Raw genomic sequence first — 23,455 nt, forward strand, 5'->3', positions numbered from 1 at the left:
CACTTAAACATTGTGAAGTACAGGACATAACTAAACACCCTTAAGGTATCAGTTCAGAGAAAGGAAATGTTACATAAAGAAGTACTTTAAAATTTCCTTTTCTTCTTCTCCTGAACCTGGGGGTATGATTTTTGAAAGATTAATGAAATCTACTAAAAAATTTTAAGTTTTTAAATATCGGTTTCATCATACCTTAACTTACAAGTGAGCTCTTTGCAATGTTTTAACAAATCTCTCAAAGTTTCTTATAATGTGTCTACTGTTAATATATATATATATTTGACATTTACATTTTCAAATGCGTTTTCAGCATATTTCAGTTACCCCATCACCCTGTTACTTACTATTAGTACAGCATTAACCAATATATGCAAAAGGAAAGTCCAGTTCCAATATGAAAAATGTTGAACTCCAGCATTCATAATCATGTGACCTTTACTGACAAAAGCAAAAGCTTTTACTATGAAGAAAAGTTGAACAAACACAGAAAGAACTTTAATAAGAGTTCCTGAATATTTACTAAACAATGATTTGCTGTATCCAAATTATAGGGTTAATTGATTCCATCTTCATTAACTTTCTGAGACTAACAGACATGCTACTGAAAGCACCCCTAAGGTATATGGAAAGACTCAGACAGAGGTATGAGAATTTGTAATGCCAGTATTAAGGCAAAAAAAAACCCTTTTTGCCTCTAAATAGAAAATACTTAATAGCTAGAAATAATAAATACAAAATACAACTTTTGGATGCAAATCCTGCAGGGTCAACATTTTTAATCGTATTTTTAAAAGATTGCTTTTCAATGGCTATGTACCTACTAAGCAAAGTTAAAGATGGAAAATCAGTGCATATCCTAACTCTGGACAGGATCAACATCTTTGTGCTAACTCTGAAAAACAGAAAAGTCACTTAAGTTTCTGTTAAAAGCAAGTAACTTCAAGAGAGAAATTATGAATTGGCAGTTGAAGTTAGCATGCAAGCAGGCTGTGTTCCTCTCGTCTTAATCTTTTCACTGCTGTAATAGCAGACAGAATAGAATTGGAGAGGGTGTCGTCTTCAGTTCTGTACTTCAGCAGAAATACCTGTGTTCAGGTGTTCACTGACACTTCAGCTAGGCTTGTCCTGGTAAACTAGTCCAGGTAGCAGCTTACTCTAACAATGTAGCAAAACCAAAAGGACCATACAATATCTAAACCACCACCTTTCACTGGGTGTATCACTTCAGAAACATAAAATAAGTTATTTAAAGGGAAAAGTCAAACTATCTCACAGGAGACCAAATCTTAAAGCTTCAATAAAAGCATTGAAGCTTCAATAAAACAACAAAAAAACCTCAAAAAACTCCAACTCATGGAGGAACAGAGATAGTCTGATTCTTCAAAGACCATATAAACACAATACAGTTAAAAGAATGCACAAGCACACTTGAAGATTAGGAATACTTTCCTTAACCAAACTTAAAAATATATAAAGATATATGCATTTTTTTTTAAAATGTGTAAGCTAATGCCTAAACACTGTCTTGAGCCATGTGAAAAATATACTTGGTACCCTCATGCAAACAAATTCAGTTTTCACAAACCAACAGCAAGAAAGTATGTTAAAATTTTTGCTGACTCAAATCAACAATACATAACAAAACCAAAAAGTCTGGTTTTTGAACCCTAATAATTATTTTTAATTACGTTTTTAAATGTAATTTTGATTTATAATACAAATCTCAACTTTCTGTAAGTACCGAAACAATTTTTTACTTTATGTCTATTTTAACAGAAACAATTTCCAGACCCCAGTGTGAACTTAGAAGAATTGCTTTCGTTGTTCTGAAACCGCACTTCTACAAATTATATACTGAGAAACCCCCCAAGTACCAAATTCTAATAACTGCCATCCTAAATATGCATGTGTTAAAGGAATAAACACTTCTCACCCTGCAGTTCACATAGCATTTAAGTAAAAATACTTTCCACACTGACATCTAGTGAAGTTTTAGAGTAAAAAGTCTATTCACATACTTTGTACTTAGAGAAAGTCTTTCATCTTCCAAATTACCTATATTTTAGATTACTAGAATTTGCAATGCATTTGTACATCCCACGCTATTTTCTTTTGAAAGACAGTTTGTCACTTTTAACAAATAACACGTCTACCTGTCACAAAGGCTCAGACATTCTGATGGGTACATTAGAGAAAGTTATAATGGTAAGATCTGGAGTAATTAAATTTAAAACATGAGTAGCAAAGTTACTGTTTTCCTATTGTTCCAGATGTACTTATAAGGGCTAAATATCCAACATTAACAAAACAACTCTACTAAATTCAGTGGGTATTATGAATGCAGAAGGTTTAATTCATACATTTTAGATAGTAATAAGACAAGTCATCTCTCTATGCAGCATCCAGAAAGCTTGCATTCCTAAATTCTCTCTGTAACCAATGAAGACAGAAAGGTTCCTCTAGGAATACCTAAATTAGCATCCCGCTCGGAATCACCCCAGAGCTCACTCTTGGTAGGCTTTACGAACAGCACACATCATCTTCAAGGGTGCAGAAGTGGAGGGACTTTAAGGGAGAGCTGGTGAATTTCTTGACCCCATAGCTGCCCATCTACTCCCACAGGGACAACATATACAATCTCAGATACCTTCTACCCTCCTTGAGCTGTGCTCCAGGGAGGCAAGACATGATGTTGTACCAGCTACAACACTAATTTCAGCACTCATTAAGGTTTTAAAGGCAAAAGTCTCATTTTTATGTCTCATAAAAAAAAAAAAAGGCAGTTAAGCACTGCCTGACACAACATACAGAAGGTTCAGTGGCAACTCTGGGGAAAACGTACCACCTATTGAATCACAAGCAAACCTGTAAATGCCTTTTGTAGTGACAAATACTTGAAGAGAGACAGATTATGCATTCTCCCCTCTCATTAGTGGTTGTACTCCAGACATGAGTTTGGACTCTGCTTTTTCAGACTGCTGCATAGCTGTAGTTTGCAACAGAGCTAATTGACTTGAGTTTTTCTAGTCTCAAAACACAAAGGAGAAGAAAGGGACGGTCCATTTAGAAAGAGATAACACTTAAAATGGAAACATTCCTGGGCAAAGGGTTTTCAACAATTTATTGGAAAAAACTGTAGTGATCTACAAGTCTAGAAGTACAGAAAATCCTGATCTAGGGACTGGGACCCCAGTAGATCTGTTGAGCTTCAATCTGCTGACACCATGGCTATTGGCTTCACAAGATGAGTCTGGAAGGCTAGATGTTTTCTGGTGTTTGAGGGAGGTGAGGGGAAAAACAGCTGGATATTAAATCATGTTTTGGCTAAAAGCTGCCTGAAGCTAAATTACACACTTGTAATCACTTCAATTGCAAGGCAAAAATACTAGTAATTAATTGTGGCAATGTGACAGGATTTAAAGCATCCAAACAGAATTCTTGGTAGTATATAAAATGTAAAAATCTGAAAGCTATCAACATTTTACGTACTGAAATTAGTTCCACTTGCAATAGCATCAGAATGAGTTTCTCTAGTTAATAACCTTCTCTTCATTTGAATCTAATCTTGAAAACAGAAACACCATCAAGAATTATGAAATGGAAAAATGGCTTCTGTTTAAAACAAGGATCTTTTAATACTTCCACTCTATTTTTTATTTCATCACAGAGAAGCTCAATAATCTGAGGTAAAGCTGCCAGATGTCCACGTTTCTCCAGACACAGCCCTTTTTTTCCACACAGAAATTCTGTCCTGGCAAAAAAAAAAGGACAAATTTGGCCATTTGCCTGGAAATTCCAGATGATGGTCAGCATAGTCAGGTAGTAGCTCTAATGTGGCTTGGAAATCCCGGACAATGTATATCCACTGGGACTTTTAAGCATCTAGACAGTTACCTTGTATGGAGAACATACCTAGCATGCTCCCTTTACTGTCCAAATAAGACATGCCAGATAGGACCCAAATTCAGTCCTGAATTTCTCAGACATAAATATGAGAGCCCTCACATGAGGCACTCTAAGTCAATTTTCTAAGTGCATCCACAACTTGCATACACCTGGAAGAATGCATAGGGGCACCAAGGTATTTACTAGTTCAAGATAGGTAAATAGCAATGGGCACATATGTGTTAGTACACACATCTGAAGATTCAGAACTAGATTTACAGTGACCGAGCACCTGGTTGTGTAGCAAAATCCACAGCCTGAATTAAGATTTCTGGAATTTAAAAAAAAAAAAAAGCAAGATAATATTTAGATGCTTAGAAAAGGGATACCCATTGGGCAGCAATTAGAGCAGCAGTAACTACAGACAAGAGGAAAGGCTGAAGGGTTTGTAAATACTAGACAACTTGTGCTGAGATTCAAGAAGATACCTCCTTCCAGTTAGGATTTATAGTCTTTAGCCATCTCAGAGTGAGGAGGACCAGGTTTTGTTTGTTGTAAAGAAAAAAACCAAATCCCTCATTTCAGAGAAAGAACAGTGCCCTGACAAAAGGGAGCCCAGCTTCAAGATGCTTAATATCAAATACTCATTTGATAAAAATATAGAAATGCTAAATGGCATGGGAATTAAAAAACAGATTTCCCCTACCTCACATATATAATCTAACCACTAGCTCACAATCATATCTCCTCCCTTATTCTTCCAATTTCTTAACTGTTCCATACAGAGATGAGTATTAAAAAAGAAAGTTGATACTGCCTGCAAGTCCAGGCAACCCACACATTTACAGTTATTGCATGCTTCCCAGAGAAAGGAGATGTGCCTTTAAAGTCTCATCCATATCCTGGGTACCTGCCCTCTGGCTGAACCAGCAGGTCAGGAAGCAGGATCCCTCTGCTTTTACAGCCATTTTGTGTGAAGCCTCACAAGTTGTACTCAACAGCTCGCTTAGTGCTCACATCTCAGCTAACACAGCCTGAGGAATATCTATTTAATGGAGCCTAAAAGGTTTTCTATATATTTAATAGGTGCCAAGCTATGCAGCACCATGAAAACTATGGTACTAGACAGCTTGACCCAAAGCAGAATTTTAGGCATGTAAAGGATCTTCAGTCCAAAAGCAATACACATCCAGGTAGCCACAGAATGGAAGCTTTAAGAATCAAAACTTTAGATCTATACAGATATTAAGCCCCTGAAACTTTAAGTCAAATTTTCCATTCTTTATAAAAGGCACAAGACCTCTCTGCCTGTCAGAGACCTGCAATTTTTGACTCAATGTTTATTAATGTATCCTTACACAGAGGATATAGCATGACATCCTAGCATGGATGGCAGACAAACCCTGCTATTTCTACAGTAGTAGTAACCACTGCATACATGGAAACTGATAAGTAAGGGCTTTTCTTCATTAAAAAAACTTATTAAAAAAGCTTGACAAAGATTCAGTGAAACACTTTACCATGGAAATCCTGAATACTATCTTTTTAGGGTCTCTGGCCAAACTCAGTATCATTAACAATAGCTTTTCATATTCATTGACAAAAAATTAAGCTGGCACAATATTACAAGATTGAAACTAAAGATTCTTTTAAAAACCAGATATTTCAAAGTTAAAAATTAGTAAAGCTTTACTTCACCAGTGAACACACATATCACCAAAATAATCTCTGCATTACTATTATTAACATCATCCCATCCAGCTTTAATGTGACTGTCCCAACTTTTAATAACCATATAGTGATTTTGAGAGCCCATACCTGTTTCAGGTTATTAATAGAAGTGTTCTGGTATGGACAGGTCTGCTGGTTTCATCAGAACAGACTAGATGGCTTTCGTCTCATTTTTATTTCAACTTGCCACAAGATGGTATGAAATGGCAGGTACAGGCAATACCCTATCTCCAGGTTGTCTTACAGTGCTTTAAGCTGTTTGTGGTGACAATAAGCAGTGGGTCTAGGTAGATAAAATCACTGGAAACTATTCAAAAGCATACACACAGTGTCAGCCTCAGAATGGGGCAACAAAAATCTTACTGAATCCCAGATTGACTACATATTTGCCTTTTACAAAAAATGGTGGTTAATATGCTAAACCAAAAAATCTGAAACATAAAACCATTAAAAATCTGAAAAATGAAAACATACACCTCTGTCTGGTATCACAGCAAATTCAGTAAGCAGCTGTTTAGAGACAGCAGGGAAGTCATCTGAGCTCAAGCAAAATGGATTAGCTTTTGCTGAAATCAATGCAAAAATATGAACCCAATGCTAGCAGCTGAACCTCAAAGTCTTGAAGAATAGCATGGATAAAGAGCTCATTTCTATACAGTCCCTCTGGACTGAACTGAAACAAGAAAGAAAACTGACGTCTGAACATCTGGTACCACCACAATACAGAGTATGAAAAGCTCTGCTACCCTTTCATTTCTGTGCCACATTGCAGGACTGAAATTACTACCCTGGATGATTCTGAACCATGGTCAAAAGATGTAACAAGTTCCAAATTCCCCCTGCCAACAGAAACAAAGACACTATAAGGGCACCTGCTTTGCCATCAATCAGGAGCCAGGCTGCCTCACTTAACATCCAATTCTAAAACCCTCCACTAAGCAGGCCATGCTTGAAAGCAAAGTCTCCTTTAAATTTAGTAAAATGCACTTCATTACATAAATGACTGACAAAGATATCTTTTTTTTTTTTTTCTCCTCTAAGCAATCATAAATGTATGCCTCTCACATTCTCTAAAGCACCCAACAACATTTCAATGTATTATCTTCTTAATCATTGAAGGACTTGGGGCCAAGCTCATTAATGAATTTAGTCTTTGAAAATCAACTAAATCTACTTACACAAGGAAATTAGCCAAAGTTTGTCTTTATTAGACTTGAGACCAGGCCAACCTGACCTGCTTAAAGAAAAAAGAAGAAAACAATAACTACTAACATCAATCCCTTGCCACACTGTAGTTGTATAATTAGCTTACTGAAACCAATTAAACACATTAAGATGCATTTATAAATAAATAAATGCTAAAATGCTAGATGAGAAGACTTAATTATTCTAAAATGCTAAAATGATTCTACATTCCCTTGCTGACAAGCTTAGAAAAGATACCTGTCCTATGTAGAAAATTCCACCAGACACCAATTAAAGATATTCTGATTTTGATCACACTCAAATCAAACAGGATGTTTTTAACACAACCTCTTAGGAAATCATGGAGGAAACTCTCCAGAATCAAAGAACGCCTCAGACATAAATGACGGATTAAATAAGAGTTCCGCTACCTTCAAGCCATCTGCTAGTTTGCCAATGAAGCTCCAGGGGAAGAATATTTAGGACAGGCTTCATGTCACTTAATTTTATCCATCTAAACTTTTGACTTGAAGCATAAAGTCTCTATGCTCCTCTTACAGTCAGCTGAATAGAGATGAGCATTGCTAGAAAAAAATAAATCCCCCTTTAAGATGGGTGTCCAAAAACCTAACCTGTCTGCCCCTGAAGTCAGGCAGAGGTTTACCTCACCTAGCATTCACTTGTGAAATATATTCATACACCAAGGATGGTACTCATCTCACTGAAATGTGGCAATATAATAAAGTGTTGAGCTCAATCTCTCTACTTTTCCCATCGGTCCAAAGAGAACAACACATTTTTCAAACATCTATTTTAAAACTGAATGAAGCATATTATGGGGGCATTTCTCTCTCAGACTATCTATATGGGCTGCCTGGATAGCTATCTCAAACTCGGCATTTCATTTAAGACAATGGAAACATGAATGAGATGAATCTCTGCCTCAGTGCACAGCATCACAAACATACATTTAGATTTAGCCGAGCAGATATTAAGTGTTTAAATTTAACTTTCCTAACTCTAATATTACAAGTAACCCATTTAGAGTATTTTGAGTTAATTTAAATTGACCTTAGCATTGGTAGGGGGTGTTGGCACACCAGGAAGTCTAGAGGATGAGTCTAAATCCATTTGGAACAAAATCAAGCAGAAAGCCTGTAGAACACAGAAGATAACTGAGTGCATGGAAAGGCCTGGGCTGGCAGAAATAGCGTTAACTCCATTAGTTGTCATTAGAACAAACTACACCACCACGGGCTTTGCCAGTCTAGTCCAATCACAATGACTTGGCCTATCCAGATTACACCTTGAAATGGTGAAGTCACGTCAAGTTTTGGTCAGACTTATGATCTCTGGGAACACCAAGGTGTAATACGATTTCAAGCATCAATGCTTATACATTAAGAACTGCAATGAAAATAGCTTTCCATTTTCAGTCAATTGAACAATTTGAGGGAAGTGAAAAATACTCCTTTACATCCTGCTACAATACAGTTTGCTACCTCAGTTAAATTCTTAGTATCTTTGATACCTTTGCAAATAGAGCAAATACTGTTTTCTAACACAGATGCAGGTCCTCAAATAAGATAGCTTGCAGTAAAGCAGCTCTACCTAGTACTAGTAGCTCACAATACGTTTAATGATGGGGACAATCTGCTGACAGCCCACAACTATAAGTAAAAAATAGCATTATTTGTGTAATTTTAAATGCTGCAGACATATTCAGAAGTTTAGGTGATTTTCTTTTAAAATCTCCATCTCATAAAACACATTGTTTAAAGGAGTAAAATGATGCAACATAGGGAAACACAACAGATTGTTCAGAAACCATACTAACTTTATGATAACCTTTCAAATTACATTTAATTCTGTAATTCTTCTTTTTCAGAAAAAAAGAAAAAAAAGAAAGAAAAAACCACAACAAACCAAAAAAACAAAACAAACCTGCTGAGGCGCAGAAGTCCTATCCAGGTGGAGTTCATAGGCAGGTAAAATAGAAGCAAAAACCACTGGTCAATTTTAGTTATAATACTTCCGGATATGCCGATGTGTGCAACTCCTGTAGATATACCTGAGTTGGTTTACATAATGGCAGCAATATGAACGTGTCAGCCAGCAAGTCTGGCCCAGTCACTTGCAGATTTATTCCCCTTTTTGGGTGGATGTTGTAACCTCATTTAAACACTGTGCTGCTGCAGCTGTCACCATCTCAACTCATCAGTTTGAAACAAACTGCAGTATGTCTGTGAACCAGAGTAATATTTAGAATGCAACACAAAAGCATTCTAATAGGTAGATACCAGTTACTTCCCAAGTATCTACTTAATAATGACAAAATGCTGGACTGATTTCCTGGACCTTCCTGAGGCAAATGCCAGTTATGTTCTCCCCTGATATAAAAGCCTTGTGGAAACTGGTCAGTCCTCTGCCCTCTGCTTCTGATTCCTCCTACAGTATTTCTCCCTGACCAAAACACTTGAATTAATGGACATCACCTAAAGAAATATTTTTTTAAATACTCTTTCGAATTTAAGTAATTTCTTCTCTTTGAATTAATTAACTTTCCTGTTCCCTACATAAAGTAGAGCAGCAATAATTAGCTCCCTTTTACAGACTGAGCAAGTGAAACTCACTAAAATTCAGTGACTTACTCATAGGCAGAGAGGAGCTCCATGGTAGAGGAGGGAACTGAAGCAAGAACCTGAACAAGATGGAAATAAAATTTCCAGTGAGATCAGTGGAAGTTATTTAAATTGCATGCTGCTGTGAGTTTCCTGACAGCCATTCATGAGCTTCAAGACATGATGTTAAAGGACAACACCAGGGACCCACCAACAATATTCTAAAACTGTAATACTGAGTATAATCAATCAGACAGTCAACACACTTAAATCACTATCAAACCCAATCACAAGATCAGCTGTAAAGTAATAAAATGTCAAGAGTGTCATAAGTGATTGTACTAGCTTTCTCTTCCACTCCTCATTCTTTTATTTTTGAAAGGACAGCAAGGCTTACAGGATAATCCTCTATGCACCATATGTGCTCTTCTTTCCAACTCCAAGGTCTATGACTCTAAAACGAAAGCTGAGATCCTCACAGTTATATCATTTCACGAGTTAGGACTTCAAAACACCAAGTAAATGCAATCAATGAGAACTGATAGTGGCAACACTAACACCTTGCAGGTGTCTAAGCAGTGTCTCATGGGTAATTACATGCCAGACAATTGGTCAAAAAGATTAACTAAGGAGCTCAAAACACTGCCATTCTCTTTACAGAAATTTTAAAGGCAATCTACTCAGTCTGAATAAAGAAAGCTTTACGATCCTAGCATGGTTACTAATGAGTATGCTTCACAGCACCACCATCACTCCTTTAATACTCTTTCTGGGTTTATAGTTTTATTGCTCAGAGGATGGCATTCTAAAAGAACAGGTCAAGTATTTTCATTTTCACCTGGATTTTAACTCCCAGAGTGCCACACAATGGTCATACATATTTTAATGCACAACAGCCAATTCAAGGGCAAAATTCATGTAAGGGGGAAAGATTGAACTTGTGTCGACTCTTCACTGCCTGTATTTTCTGCCTCAGTAAGACAGAAAACACTATTATTCTCATTTATTAGCATTCTACTTCTGAGGTGAACTCACTTTGCATAGGACAAAGGAAAATTGAACAGAATCTACATATCTTGTAAACACTAATGAGATCAGTACAGTAACACTATCATACATAATCCACAGCAGGAACCATCTGCACACTTCAAAAGCTAACTGATGTTTTGTTTCCTGACAAAATGACCTAGAGATTCTAGCTTTCCTAAGAAGTGTTCCTGTTGCATGTTACCCTGGAGGAACTTGTTCAGTCCTATCCCCTGCCCATACTCTGAGAACCTGTCTTGCAATAACACTTCTTCAACAAAGCAGTTTTGGAGCTTAAACACTCTTATTAGTCTAAATGGTTTGCTGATGGTCTGAAAGCCTAGATTTTCCCAGGTAGTTAATATGTTGCTACTCTTCAACCCTCTACAGTAGCAATCAGTCAACAGTACAAATCATTCCACATGTCCATGATTCTTATATCCAAAATTAGATCTGAATCAGCACGCCTCTACCATGCCCTGAATGACAACAATGGGAACACAGTAAATAAAAATATTTTATTATTATGTAGTTGAAAGGAAGCATCTTCTGCGTATTTAATAGAAGTCATGTTTTCTGTAAAAAACCTCTTTAAATAAACATCTCTATTCAATTACATACACAACGAGAAATAAGACAAAGAAAGGGCCTAGTTTTCCATTTGAGAATAAAGGGGTTTGGAACAATGCCTACACAAACCTACTTACTCCTTCTCCATTAATTCCACATGATTTTCCTGTAAGCGTACCTGGTTTAATAAAACCAATTTTGACTTGCATAAATTCTTCTCAGAAAATAAACAATTACCTAACCTAATGATTTCTCCATTAATGGACATTTTGGCAACAATAGATAACAGAGAAATCCTTGATTAGTTTCAGGAGAATTCTGACTAGCATAAACAAGCATTTACATCAATAAGAGTTTCAGTGTAAATTCACTTTAAATGCAGAACATTCAGTGTGCTGAAGGAATATGACTAACCTGGGTATCCTGAGGAAATTAAGGGGTACCCAAATTATTTTTTTTTTTACTTTTGCAAGAAACAGGCATATACAAAGCCCTGATATCCAAAGATACAATACCAAATGGATAAAATATCTGTTCATGAGATGCTAATAGCCCTCTTCAACTACATCTCTAGGCTCTGTCTTTCCACCCTACATACCGGCTAAGCCTCAGCCCAAGATCCTAAGTCACTGCCCAAATGAACAAGACAACAGAATTCCTTTTTCAGTCCCTTCCCAGGCCCACTCCAGATACAGCTCTAGGCTCTGTCTCTCTCCCAACACTAATCCTAGGCCCAGTCCAATGCATCACCCTCAACCCATACTCCCTCACAAATCCAAACCAGCATTTTCTCTTGAATTTTAACGCCTTTATCAAGGACCATTCTTCAAAAGCCAGTTTGACATTAATAGCACAGGCATTATCACTAATGCAGCTTTTGCTCATTAAGCCACCAGAACACAAAGTGGCATTTAACCCCTCAGTCACTGAAACAGAGACACTAGTTCTACTATAAAGTTTCTTTCGAAATACAATTTTCAACTTAGAACTTGCCTACTAATGTCGTTTCCCTCTCAACACAAAGAGAATGGTTAGACTGAAAAAGGAAAAGGACAAATACTTTTGAAGGGAAGGGATCATAGTTTATCATTTGAAACATAGTAGAGATATACCATGAAAGGATTGTCTAAATTCTGTCTATCTAGCAGCTGAATTAGCAAGAAGAAAAGTTTGGGAAGTCATGCTTCCCGAAGTCAGGGGGCATGTATAGTTTGCACATCCTTAAAACATGATCAAGAAAGATGGGCACTCAGGTATTACAAATCCTAGTATACTTTTGTATTTGTTTCTTAACTTCTTGCAACCTCTTGTTTTTTCAGCAGCAAAATGGAAATAATAATCCTGCCTTTTCTGACAGTAAGGCTATGAAGCTTAATTCATTTAAATTCTGTTAAAGTCTTTTGAGGTCCTGGTATGAAAAGTGTTATTTAATTAAACAGTTATTATTCCAAAAGAACAACTGTAAAAAAAAAAAAAAAAAAAAAAAGAAAATCTATATATGTTATTGCCTATTTGATTTGCATATAACTGTCCAAGCCTCCAAAAGGAACTCTTGTCCCTGTTCTGATAAGGACTTATACTAGTCAAAGTATGTTATATGAGAAAAGCATATTCTATTCAAACACAAAAACATTTTAACCAGTGACAAATTAAACAGATATTACCATCAAGATTTTTAAGTTTTAAAATTATTTAGATTAATGTTCTTTTCCTGAATTTCATGTACATTTTAAACTAGGTTTCTTTATCAGATAAAATATATTCTAATCTCTTTGGCTGTCTTAACGAACTAGAATGGTTCTTAACTCTATTTTTATGGACACAGAAATAGAAATTCATGGGACATATTGCTTTGACTTGCCTGTCTACAAATGAGCCCAAAGTTGGTGTTGCTAGCTCTCAGCCAATACTGCACTGTTCTTTATTTAAATTTCATCTATTCCTAAATAAAATCATAATGAAAAGAAAAAGAAAGCACCAAAGAGATGCTGCAGCCTTAAGTAATACCAGTTAGCACAGAATGCAGATGTCCTCTTTCAGCTATTCAGAGCTTAGGAACTCCAGGGTGTAGTAGCTTCACCTCAGAGCTTTCATGTACTACTGTCTAATTCAATGATGCTTTCCTTGATTATAAATGCTGGGACAAGGAGTCTCATAGATCTGAATGAGCACACCTATTACTGGGTTTTTAATCTGGGCTGTAGTCACAGTGCAGATCATGAAGGCCAAATATAATTCACTGAGTATGAATCTGACCAAAACCTTACAGAAACACAACAGGCAAATTCTTGCCCCTGATATGATCCCCATCTGGCTGGCAAAAAACAAAGGCTATAACTGGTCTTAAAAACCCAGGACTAATTGAAAATAACTACTCAGAAGATATCACTGGAGGAAAGATCTGTAAGATTACTCTCCCCTGTCTATGGGCTATGTCAAATACAGGACTGAACAAGAGTGGACCACATGGTGCTTCAAAGGCTGCAGCTAGGTATGCAACACAAGGAACAGTGAGAAAGATTAAAGTAATTTAGATGGCCCACAATCATAAGACAAAACAAGGGGGTCTCCCAACTCTCAACAGCTCAGGATCTCAAAGATTTGGCCACAGTAGAAAGCCACAGAATCCTGAGTCTTATACAAAAATTTTTTATATAAAGTGCCATATAGTCTTTAAAAAAGCTTCATGCCACCCGCAAGTCAGCAGCATTGAGACCAGAAAGCCTCTGCACTGCAATGGCAGAACTGTGCCTTACAAAGTTATGGAAAGCAAGCCATTTTTATTTTTTGCTGAACTGCCATGCTCCTTTCAGATCGTATCATATACAATTTGGAACTAGTGCTACACTTGGAGATGTAAGCAGCACTAATAAGCAAGCCACTTCCCTCATTCACAAGGTTTCCAGTTCTTTTAAAGAAAGGCTTCCTCCATATAGTATATTCTGACATACTGAGTAAAGACTAGCTACTGTTTCTTTTATGGAGTTTAAAGAACAGGATGTAGCACAATGTTAAAGTTATCTGCTTATCTCTGTCACCACAAAGCCAAGCCCTCAAAACCATCTCACATTCTATGCTCAATTCCAAATGTTGTTTGAAAACAAACTTTTTAAAATATCAATTTTCTTAGTCTAAAACAGATACAATATCTCTGTAATAACCTCCTCCTAGTTATGCTACACTTCTTCCTCAGGATTCAGAACTGCCACTTACAATCAACCCACAGAAGAAAATTTTTCAATTATTTATGTTGATCCACTTCACAGACAGTAAAAAGATTCATCACCATGTCAGCCCCTTTGTTGTTACCTACAATACTCACTGCCTAAGAGCCTCAGCTGCAGTCCAGGGCCCAGTGGTGAAAGGCAAATTCCCGTTCTATCAATCCTTTAGAAGACAGTACGTACACAAAATGAAATCAAAAGGAAAAGTGAAGAAAATAATTTCAACTACCTTGCCATGTAGTTTGTGGACATCATATCTTATTTGAGCAAATTCACGGAGTGCAAAAGATCCTCCAACAAGATACAGCTAAAAAACAAGAAAATTAAAACAGGTATGTTAAGACTCTTATGAAAAAGAACACTTTGCACACTTGCAGAGAACACTTTGCCAAGGGACCCTACTATTATTCCAACAGAAACACAAGGAACTAAAGACAGTAATCAGTTTATGTATAGGAGAAGAGGGAGTATATGTAAAGTCAGAGCCTTCTTTCACTCTCTGAGACTGGATTTCACGTATTTCCTCCTTCATACAAAGACAGCTGCTTCATGACTCACATTTTCTAGGGAATTCCTCTCCTCTTACCCCTTCTTTTCCCTCCCATATGGCTTCCTGACATAACTGCAGCAAAGGAACATTTACCTTACTACCACAGGATTTATTCTCATTGCCAAACTCTATGGGGAAGTAACAATGCCACACTGACTTAGTCTGATGTCTGTGTGTAACAGATCTAATTAAGCTTCTGAACAGACCATCTGACTGGAGCTGTAGTTCAATGATACATTATCACATAGGCTAAGAAATTATATCCAGAGCACCTGCACTTTTATTATTGCCTCCTTGGTTGTCTTGCAATTCCCTCCACACCTGTGAAGCTTATGAATAAGAATAACAGAGGGAGAAAAGGGGGAACGAACAACTTCACAGCCACATAAGGAAATCATTAAATTATTCTTTCTTATGACAGAAGGATATCATAAAACTGTGTATGTATTTTTACCATTACAAATGGACAGACCAAACAAAAGATCAAGTATTGTTAACAAACACCATTAAGGAATTGAAAATTAGATTTCTAGCTACTTTGTGGAAGAAACGGGCCTCTTGCTCCTGCTCTGACCTGACAGACTCTGTCTGCTGTTCTCTATTAAGGCAGATGCATAGAAGGTCAAAAGGTTTCATATCTAGAGATGTACATCTAAGGAAGGTGGAAGCATGAGGAAGCTCTAAGGAACTGAGTAGGGAAAACAAACAAACAAACAAACAAAACACCAAAAAACCCAAACCTAAACCCCAACACCAACCTATTTTATCACACTGCATTGCTGTTACAGTCCTTCATTACAGGCTGTTGCAGCACTGGTAACCCTTTTCTAGACAATGCTGGTTGATTTCTTGCTACATATTAGCTTTGCAGCAATGGCCTGTGTCCAAGAATTGTTAAAATTATGTTGCACAGGTAGTCAAAATGTATGCTCTTTCCAAAAAGTATGTTATCCAAAGTTCAGGTCACTGAGGCCACAAAGCCATATTCATTCAATTTAAAAGATCTTTCTACATTCATTCCTTCTGAAAGTTGCAGGACTACATGATTTCCCATCAAGCAGGTAAAACTACTCACAACCACATGAACACACTCCACACACACCCTTAGATGCTGCTAAGTTACAGACTGGTACCCAGGAACTAACATGCTCTGTTCACATCACAGGGAACCCTTCATCAATAGCCAGGCATTAAAGGCTCCACAGTCTCTTTCTGGCCTGGCCCTTTCAATAGGTCGAAGAATCTAGCTGATAATCAGAAACAAATAGGCCAAAATTTTTGGTCTACCCAGCTGCTAGGCCACAGAACTCAAATTTCAGAAAGCCAATCAGAAAATCATCATGTGGTAGCAACTAGAAATATGACCCACCAAAAACTGGATGGGACCATACTTGTAACTATTCAAGAAACTGATGATGCTCTTGCAAATACTGAATCATCAAAATACAGAACAGAAAAAATGGTATTCATATAAAGGGGAAAAAATAAAAAGTCTTCCTCGTGTCAGTATTCTGGTAAGAAAGAATAACAGGAAACAGAAAGTAAAGTACTCAAACGGTTAAAAAGAACCTGAACATTATTCAAAATTTAGTCAAAGCACAAGATTTGTCATCTGAAGATAGGGTAACACATTAATGTTGAAGGACTCAAGAATAAGACTATAATTTAATTTCAATATGGTTGACACCTCAGCATAAATTCCTTAACTCCTAACAGGTATTATGCTAATTAACAGCTAATGAGTTAATTTAACAAACTTTATGAGTCTAATGAATGGAAATCACAAGTGCTATAGACAAGTTTATGGCTGTTACAAACCACAGCTTATTGCGCCTCTGTGTATATTAGTATGTTGACAAAGAGTGGCTATGCCGAGGCAAAAGCAACTCCACTAGAAATGGTTCAGTACACAACTGTTAAACCAGGCAGAAAGTAGCAATTACTTGTGATATCAATTAAATATTAGTTTGCCCAACAGCAAACCTGCATGAAGTATATATCGTTATGAGATGCAATATGAACAAGTACAAGACCTTTAACTGGCCTGTTCCTCGTAACACAACTATTGTTTAACATAATGAAAAGGTACACTGCAGCTTACAAAGCCATGCTCCAAGATAAAAAAGAAACATTACATTCTTTAGTTCTGATCATTTAAAACTATGTAATGTACACTGTAACTAAGGAAAATCAAGTAGAAGGTTGTTGCATGACATGTCATGTGCTACTCACTTTGTCTCACCACATCCTATCACTCCTTTGACAGCAACCATCTATCATACGGTGCATTTTACATTTGGAGCTATACAAATGATAAAGAAGTTGATACACACACATCAGTTTCCTTAGACAGGTTTTGACCCAAGACTAATTTTACTCATCTCACCTTTATACTACTAAAAGGAAAAAAACACTTGGTTTCTGATGTACTTTTCATCCAGCATAAGCAACATAACTAGCCTAGCAAGTTGGCCCATGTCGCTTATCAGCCATTACTAGTATAGTTGCCCTTACACTTCCAATACTGCAATGGTTGATTTATCTTATGATGAAACATCAGTTAGGCTGTGTCAAAGTACATAGATGCTGTAAGAAATTACAAATGTCACTGAAATATTACACAGTGTAATGCTTGAAGGTTAGGATGGAGATTAAATAATCTTCAGAAGCACAGAATACACACAAAAATGTTTTCAAGTTTACTTGACCAATGTTCTAAAGAACAAAACATGATGTCTAAGACTTTACTGCAAAACCAGACCAGAAATCAGTCATATTCAACACCTATTTAATCAACCAACAGTGTGTCAATACAGTTAGCTGACAGCCCTAGGCATGAATTGCCTTGATCCACAAAAGCCAGAGCAGCAATGGACAGCTATTCAGTTGATCAGATTTTTGAAAACCATGTTCAAAAGCCAATAAAAGAAGGTATAAATGAATTTATGCAACTATAATAGCAATAAAGATAGTAAAGGACTCAGTGACTGACAATGCACTGAGTGGAAATATTCTTGGTTTCACTTGGTTTAAGTGTTTCCTTTCTCTTTTTTTGCATTATTAAGAAAGATGTCCTCACTATCTTCAATGCATACATACAAACAACAATGAAGCATCAAAAGTCACCAGTCAAAATAATTATAAGTGGGATAAGACTCAAGTTAAAGATTCCAGCAACATTATCAGCTTGTTGGCTTTGTATATCTGTATGCCTAGCATACATTTCTAGTTGCCCAATTTGTAAAATAGAGATAATCCCTACATTCCTTGCAAAACACTCTTCAGTTAAAAAAGCACTACAACGGACAAATTTGCTCAATGTAAGCCAAGGGCAACAGTGAAGTCCAGTCTGTTCTATCCACTAGTCCAGACATAAGATAGACAGGAGAAGTTATTCACGGTGCCATATAAACAAAAGTTAGGTTGACAACATTCTAATGGAAGTCAAGCTCAAGTTCACTCTCCAGTTAAGTGAAAGGGGAAAAGTAATGCCACATATAATGAAAATTAAGATATCTTTATCTTCATTTCATTTTTAGAATCATACAGATATTTAACTTGCATCATAAAATGTTAAGGCACTGGCATATGAAGTGTACTCAAGCTGGAAAGTTCAAATACACCTGTATTCTTTCATTGAGAGGCAACTATTCATTTTATATGCTTCAGAATGTGGAGCAAAAAGTGTTATTATATATTAAATATCATCTGTCTAGTTACTCGAATGCATTCAACAGATTGATGACTTATGAACTTCTCACTTTTTCCTTTACACCTGAAGTTTACCTTAAGAAGCCAAAAATCATAAAGCATACTAGTCAGCCAGCACTTAATATCAAAGCAAACAGCTTAACAGCACTGCTAGCACAACCCCCCATTAAAGATCTCACATTGGATTATTCCTTTATGTTTCAGTGAGTACACCAAAGAAACCCTACAATGTTGTAATGCAATTATGCATGCATGGACGACTTGCATGTTCCAAAACAAAATGAAAGATAGGATGTGACATAAGAGCACCATCTGTCACATATACTCAGAAACCTCAATAAATGTTTTATGTAAAAAAATGACACAAAATTCTCTTTAATAACACTCTTTTAAAAATTCTATTTGTTCACTTCTCCACTGGGAAGTATGTTATGCAATCAGTTATGGATGGCAACAGACTGATCCCTTGAACCACATCTTGGGATGAGAAATACTTGTATTTGTCACCAGCTACAGCAAGATGGTCACTGAAAACTAATAACAGCAGAACTTACCGCAGATCGCTACTTTTTTTAGTTTCCTACATAGTCTAAAGCAGCCATCTTCAGCTCCTTGTGTTCACAAAATAACAAGTAACTATTTATCTGACAGCACCAGCTACTAGCCATAGTATAGGCTTCCCTGTTGTTAGAGAAAGCCATTCCTGCTATAGTACCAAATATGAAAGCCAGATGACAAAATTACATGTCATAAACCCCTAAATTGACCAAATCATAATATTTAGTGTTGGCAACACAGATTATGGAGTGGTGGAAAACGTTATGATACATATCACTGGAGAAGGAACATGATAGTTTTCTAAGCTCTTCTTCAAGACTGCTGCTGCAAGACCCTCCAGCTATTCACCAGGAGCTTCAAAACTAGAACAGCCATGTGAATCATTTTATTTTAGTCTGCAGTGATCACAGTATAAAGGATTTTGGAGTTTTCTCTTTAAAGAACTGTCATATGTGCAGTGCAAGACTGGTGAAAGATGGCAATCTGACAGCCCAGAAGACTGAAGTCTCCTTTTTGCTCCCTAAATAAAGTAGCAGGGCAAACTGCCAGTCCCAGAAAAGACCCAGGCAAGTCATCTTAACCTGAAGCGCCCCCCTCTGCCAGATCTCTCTCTCAGGAGTGTGTTTTCCACAGCCACAACAGCACTTGGCTCTAACGTTGAAACTGCAGAGAAGAGAGAAAAACAGTGCAGTCTTTTCAGAAGCTTCCTAAATCCTCTCCTCGCCCTCAATGGGAGCACAAGAGGGTCCACCTTTTCTTCTTGTCTGCAACAAATGGAAATAATTTTTATTTCAGATCAGAGACCTCCTTTGGGGGGAAAACAAACCCCAAAATTATACGTGCCTTAGTAGTTATTTCATTCAAAAGTACAAGAATGCACCGACTTAATATGTATACTAGAATTCTCAAATTGCAGAAAGACTGAACTGCATTACATTCAAAAATGGATAAAATATGCCAGCAGATGACCCCATGGATAACATGCTGACAACCCAGGAGAGCAGCTGGTATAAACTGGAGCCAACCATAGCTGACTGATAAAGCAGAGGAGTGTAGTTTTCACAGTATGTAGAACTCTGTGCAGAGCATTAAACTTGACCCAAGGTCTCAGGCTAATTGGCTTGACACAGAGTATGTTCAAAGCAGTGATTTTTCAGGATTGCAAATATGAATGGCTACAGGCCAAAGTACTACAAAACCTGTCCCTATCCTTTCAATGCTACCATACTACATCTTAGAAAGAAAACAAAACCTCTGTTTATTAAAATGTCTGTTTAATATGGACATTTTCATAACATGTTGGAAAACACAGGAAGTGCATTTAATAGAAACCAATCTAAGAACAACACAGGAGACATAAACCTGTATGTTCCTTAGCGTGAGCATTAGAAAAAAAAGGGCATTTTTAGCCACAGCATTGTCATTTTGCATTACAAACATTGCTTGGGCTGGTTGGATGACAGGGAATTTCACTCAGCAGTTACAACTGTTTGAAAACCAAGGCTGCCATGGTGGTCAAGCTGCAGTTTCTCCTAGAAATGGTGCAGTTTGCACCATCTTCTCTTTCTCCATAAGCTTCTAAAAGCCAAAATTTCAATTTCTTATCCCATTGCTCACAGGTTCAAATCTAACTAAGGTACACTACAATGAGAAACTTTACATCCCACAGCAACCTGGTGTTCTCGTGATGTGTCAGACACAGCTCAAAACAGCAATAAACTGAAATCTTCAAGTAAAGAACATAAAAAGAAACCACTGCTGGTCAAGTAATACTTCCCTACTGACAACACTGGATAGGGGATGAAGATTAAATATATATTAAATATACTCTATAATAAATACTAATCTTACATCTTTATTTTCACCACCCCTCAAAGAAGGTGGAGACTTAGAGCAGGACTAAACACACAGAGAAAATGGGCCAGTCTGTATTTATGTTACTGTTCTGAGGCTCAACACAGAACCTCAGCTCCCAAGTGCCAGATTAGTCCATTGGAACAGCATTTTCCATATTTCTCAGCATTCTTATCTTTCATGGACAGATCCTCCATACCTCAGGACACAGAATTTAGGAGCTTTTTATGAAACTGTATTTAAAAAAATCTTTGGAAACTTAAGTTATTTAAACGGTAAAAAAAGTTTCCCTACTCATTAACCCTGTAAAACTTTCAGTGACTCACAGCACAATAAAATACCACTTCACAATGTTTGCAAAACATTTCCAAGCGTCAGTCCAGACAACCCTGACTTCACCAGTGAACAAAACTAATCCACAGACGTGTAATTTCATGTCCTGATGTCTGGGAAAAGTTGTCTGTTAAAAAGGTTGACAGACAACTGGTTCATTAACAAGGCCCTAAGATGTCACTGACCCTCTCCAAGGGTGCCTGAAAGAACAGACCACATTGCTGCAGCATTGTTAGGGACTCTCTCTAAGCTCATCTTTCTTCTTGTCCTGTACATAACATGTATTCTTGGTGTCTCTTGATGAAGTGTTTATCAGAGTAAACTTGCACTGTTCAAGGCAGCAATGTAGATGGCATTGTAGTACAGTCTGTGTGCATAAACACTGATGGAAATATATTTTAGAATCATGTTTAATCACAGAAAAAACTTTTAGTCTTCCAAACTACCCACATCCTCTCTTTTGGCAAAACTAGGCACAGCACATAAAACACCAAAGACAAGATCTAGAAGGAGAAGCAAGGACCTTGTACAGTCATTACAGCATGAGGAAAAAACACAGAAAAATGAAAATAAGTCAGGATCTACAACTGTAGATACAGAGAATGTTGCAACACGCTGCAGATTTGAAACTTGCAGCACTACATGTATAGTGCAATATACTTATTTTAGGTATGCAATAAAAATCATCAAATGAGCCACAGGCTATATTTTCTGTCTGCTAAGATGCTACTTCAGATCCTCAGAACTTAATTCTTCCCTTGTAACACGTTGACAGCAGAACTGGAAATGCATCTATACATTCATTTTGCAACTTAGATCCTTGTCTAAAATAGGAGAAACAGAATGACAAATGCAAGTTTTAGAAAGTGGTGAAATGAAATATTTTTTTTAACATGTATTTTAAAACTATTGCTGCTTTGCAGTCTTTAAATCCAAACATGTTTCCTCCATGATCTAGAATCACCATTCATACTTGTCTGGAAAAAATAACTTCCAGCAACCTTCAAACATTCTGACTGCACTAAAGAAGTAACCTTACATGTTCAGTGTCTCATAAGAAAGGTATGACACTGGATCCACCAGCTGTAACACTGAGAACCTTGTTCTCTCAAGGTCTTACAGAAGCGTCACAGCAGCAATAGAACACATAGACAGACCCATCTCTTTTGGTCAGGTAAAGTTGAATTTGGAATGTAAAGCAGCAGTGACTGAAGCTCTTCTGCAACAGAACTGAATATCCTGAAGAATCGTAAGTTAAGCTTCCTGTGATAAGAGTTCCCATTATCATGACAGGAAACAGAGATGTCAACATAGCTGACAAAGATGTTTAAGTTACCACAGAGGTGGCACAGCCCTCCATTGTAACAGCAAAATCTGTAAGGGTGCTGGAGCTTACCCCAATCTACACAGATGTTACCATTTTTATCAGTGCTTTAGGACTATTCACCCTGTAGCGCTCAAGCTGTTAAAATATTCCATGCCAGGCTACACCACTCTCTCCTGCATGCTTACTATTTTATGCCATGCAGAGATCTCTTATCTGCAAAGTTTAGAGTTAAAGGAAACATTCACAAATCAAGGTTTCCTGCAGGTTTAATTCCTACCTCCTACAGTTTTTTTGGTGCTCACAAAGAAACATTATCTTCTGAGAAAGTATGACTGAAAACTGTGATTTACACATCTTACTCTGGAAGCTGTTGTCTGTTTGAGGTTAAAAGAGCAGCCAAGAAAATTCCTTCTGCACTGAAATATTCTAACAGCCCCCAACTGAAAAGAACAAAGGATCAAGATAATTTACACTAAAAAGAAATTTTATATACATTTGTGCATGCATGTGTATAATGAGACACGCACCTTCCTTTGAATTATATTATCTTTAACCTTGGAGCCTTTAGAAAAAGTGGCACAGGGATTTTTCATTCAAATATGCAGTGTAAGAAGGGAAGATATGAAAGAGTTTGATTTTTTTTTTCCTGTAAAAAAAGCAAATATGGTACTGAAAAAATCCAGCAGTACTGAATAATAAAGTCCTGTACCTGTCTAGTGAAAAATATGATGTACAGGATGCAAGAATCTAACAGAAGCCTTTGGTTTCAGTATTATCAACAAATTCAGAAGAATTTAAAGGGTTACGAAGGCATGCTCCTGATTCTGTGCATAGATTCACTGTCTTTTCTGCTGCAATTGATCTCTTAGCACAATTTTGT

The 23,455-nt window shown here is 37.0% G+C and overlaps 1 protein-coding gene across 1 annotated transcript in view; it reads right to left on the reverse strand.

Annotated features, from left to right (window-relative positions):
- Positions 1-23,201, reverse strand: part of LOC113480283 (cytochrome c oxidase assembly protein COX16 homolog, mitochondrial-like) — a 44,543-nt gene extending 21,342 nt beyond the window's left edge. The window contains exons 1-2 of the mRNA XM_026848939.1: positions 23,103-23,201; positions 14,472-14,549 (exon numbers count right to left, since the gene is read on the reverse strand). Coding sequence (XP_026704740.1) covers positions 14,472-14,549; positions 23,103-23,168 — 144 coding nt within the window. The 5' untranslated portion in view covers positions 23,169-23,201. The remainder of the gene's footprint in view (positions 1-14,471; positions 14,550-23,102) is intronic.
- Positions 23,202-23,455: the final 254 nt, after the last annotated feature.

The sequence above is a fragment of the Athene cunicularia genome (genome assembly GCF_003259725.1).
Source record: "Athene cunicularia isolate RWA chromosome 5 unlocalized genomic scaffold, athCun1 chr5_part1, whole genome shotgun sequence".
Classification (NCBI taxonomy): Eukaryota; Metazoa; Chordata; class Aves; order Strigiformes; family Strigidae; genus Athene; species Athene cunicularia.